Source organism: Microtus ochrogaster, linkage group LG4, assembly GCF_000317375.1.
Source record: "Microtus ochrogaster isolate Prairie Vole_2 linkage group LG4, MicOch1.0, whole genome shotgun sequence".
NCBI lineage: Eukaryota > Metazoa > Chordata > Mammalia > Rodentia > Cricetidae > Microtus > Microtus ochrogaster.
The window spans coordinates 3,344,991-3,347,516 of record NC_022030.1 but is presented as its reverse complement, the minus strand read 5'-3'; the positions used below and the strand labels follow the sequence as shown (position 1 = coordinate 3,347,516).

The 2,526-nt window shown below is 40.6% G+C and overlaps 1 protein-coding gene across 1 annotated transcript in view; it reads left to right on the top strand.

Annotated features, from left to right (window-relative positions):
- Stx7 (syntaxin 7) overlaps positions 1-2,104 on the top strand; it is a 40,506-nt gene extending 38,402 nt beyond the window's left edge. Inside the window, exon 10 of the mRNA XM_005360917.1 lies at positions 862-2,104. Coding sequence (XP_005360974.1) covers positions 862-954 — 93 coding nt within the window. The 3' untranslated portion in view covers positions 955-2,104. The remainder of the gene's footprint in view (positions 1-861) is intronic.
- Positions 2,105-2,526: the final 422 nt, after the last annotated feature.

Sequence of the window (2,526 nt, the reverse complement as noted above, 5' to 3'; positions counted from 1 at the left end):
ATCTATCTATCTACCTATCTATCTGTAAATTTTGTTATTTAATTTATGTGCATTTTACTGCTCTAAAGGTGGTTAAACTCAGGAGACTGAAGTTTGAAAGTGAGGCAGACTAGAGTCTCGTGTAATAGCCAGCTTTATTCAGAGCACCAGGTGATTTATACTCGAGCTTAGGAAGAATCACCCTAGCAAAGTGTACAATCTCAAGGACAAGCCACACATGGCAAAACCATGTTTTTCCATAGAGGCATGTACACAAATAACAATAGCTGGGTGTAATGGATAATCTAAAGTAAACTGACTCCTATATGCTATACCTGGAGGAGCACAGAAGCTCATTCCAAGAAAAACTCCATTTTTTTTTTTAAGGAAGTAAGGTCATAAAACTCTTGTCTTGTTTTCTTGGTGTTTTCTCACAAGCACTCAGAATTCCCCTCCCACAATTCTATTCTTGAACCATGTTCTGACAGCGTGTGTTGGTGTTTTGCCTGCATATGTCTATACACTACATGCATGAGTTACAGACAATTGTGAGCTACCATGTGGGTGCTGGGAATTGAACCTGTGTCCTCTGTAGAGTCATCAGTGTTCTCAACCACCAAGCCATCTTTCCAGACCCAGTTTCTTCTTTCTTAAGTTCAGCCATACTCCCAGGAATGCTACCAACAATTAAAAATAAAAAAAGCAACATTTATTCAAGAAAAACATTTCTTAAAATAAATGTGTTGTATAGGTTTTTAAGAAGAAAAATCGCAACCCCGAATGCCAGGGATGCAAACTGTTCCTGAAGTAGACGAGTTTCTCTCAGCTCCTGTGGAGTGGCCTCACCAAATCTGTCACTGTGTCTTGTTCTTGCTTCTGCAGCGCAAATCCAGGAAAACCCTTTGCATCATCATTCTTATCCTCGTGGTCGGAATTGTGATTATCTGTCTCATCATATGGGGACTGAAAGGCTGAATCGGGAAGGAGTGGACCGTTGCATGACGTCGTCTAGGTTATGTAGGCAGATTCTCGTGATCACTTTCTACTGTTACTAAGGCTGTGGTGTAAAGGATGGTCCCATACTATGTCTTTTTTGTTGGGGGAAGGAGATTCTTTTGGATTCGATCTGATAATTTCTAATACTGAAGGTTTTTCTAAATACCATTGCTGGTATAGCATCCATGCTTTTTAGTTCAGTGACTGTTGGATTTTGCTCACATTGTGTATGACGTTCATTTATAACTTATTTATATTGTTTGACTGAGTTTGGGGGATTATTTGATTGGTAGGTGTATTCTGCTTGCACCCCTGCATTGTGTAACATGAACCAGACTGTGCTATCTATTTTTTTTTAAAAATCAGGTTTAAATTGCATTTGTCCAGCCACTGTTCTCAGTATCAAAACCTTACCATACCTACTTGTGGGACATTGTATCCCCTGTGGTCCACAGCACAGCCAATCATTACTGATCTTTCATTATCAGATTGCATTTGTCCTCTCTGAATAGAACCCATGAACCAGTTCCCAGTGTGTATATACATTTCTGAGTATTGTGTAGGAAACATGGATAGGATAGATTGTCTTCACATGTGGGCTGCTCAGTTCCATGTGTCCTGAGGAATGCATAGGGACTGGAATGTTTGGTGTAACTTGGAGAAATTGCCTGAAAAATCTCCACCCATATCTATTCTGTTTAGATGCTAAAGATTCCAATTTCTTATTGCACTGCACAGTCTTCATCCTGTGGTTCTGCGTTCTACAGAATACTGATTAGATGTGTATCTTTGAGTCATCATCACAAAGTAACTTTCCCACACTTGCAGATTTGGGACTTAATTTTTGCACAAGTTTTGACACTTGTAGTTTATTTAGAGTTCCATTCTTTTTTTTTTACCATATTTTATTAGAATAAGAATCAGATGTCTGCCAATGAACTCACTTGCCTTTAAAGTCAATGTTGAATGACATTTGTGTTTTCATAATGTCATGTTATAGCAGTTTGCTAGTGAAGGCGTTGTTTAATGTGGCAGGCTCTGGAACTTTTAAATGGGAACAAGTGAAATAGTAACTAAATAATTGTATCCTTGCAAGCAGAATAAAGATGATTTCGGAGATGCCTGCTAATTCTGACTCCTGGGGACTCCTTTTGTGCCACTTGGGTTCCCTCACATTCGCTGCTGAAGACAACACGTGTGTGTGCTTTGTGGGGACCTCGTCCGCATTTCTGGATCACTGGTTAACGTTTTCAATTTCTGAGTATTAAATGAGTCATTTACTAGTAAGTAGAAGGTGCCTCACATCTCAGTATAGCTTTCTTTTTTCTGTAAAAGCGACAGCAGAAAATGGTTTTGGGAGAGATTGGTGGGAATGCGGAGGTTTTCTGGTGCTAGAGTCAGACTGCTTCAGCCTCCTACAACATCATGGTTAGGATGGACAATCCAAGGAGAGTTCATGCAGATGCTGCCAGGTCAGTGCCTGCCCCCCAGGCCTGGTCCCACACGCTCTTCTCTCCCAGATGTGCCTGGAGCATGCACTGGGCCAGCCAG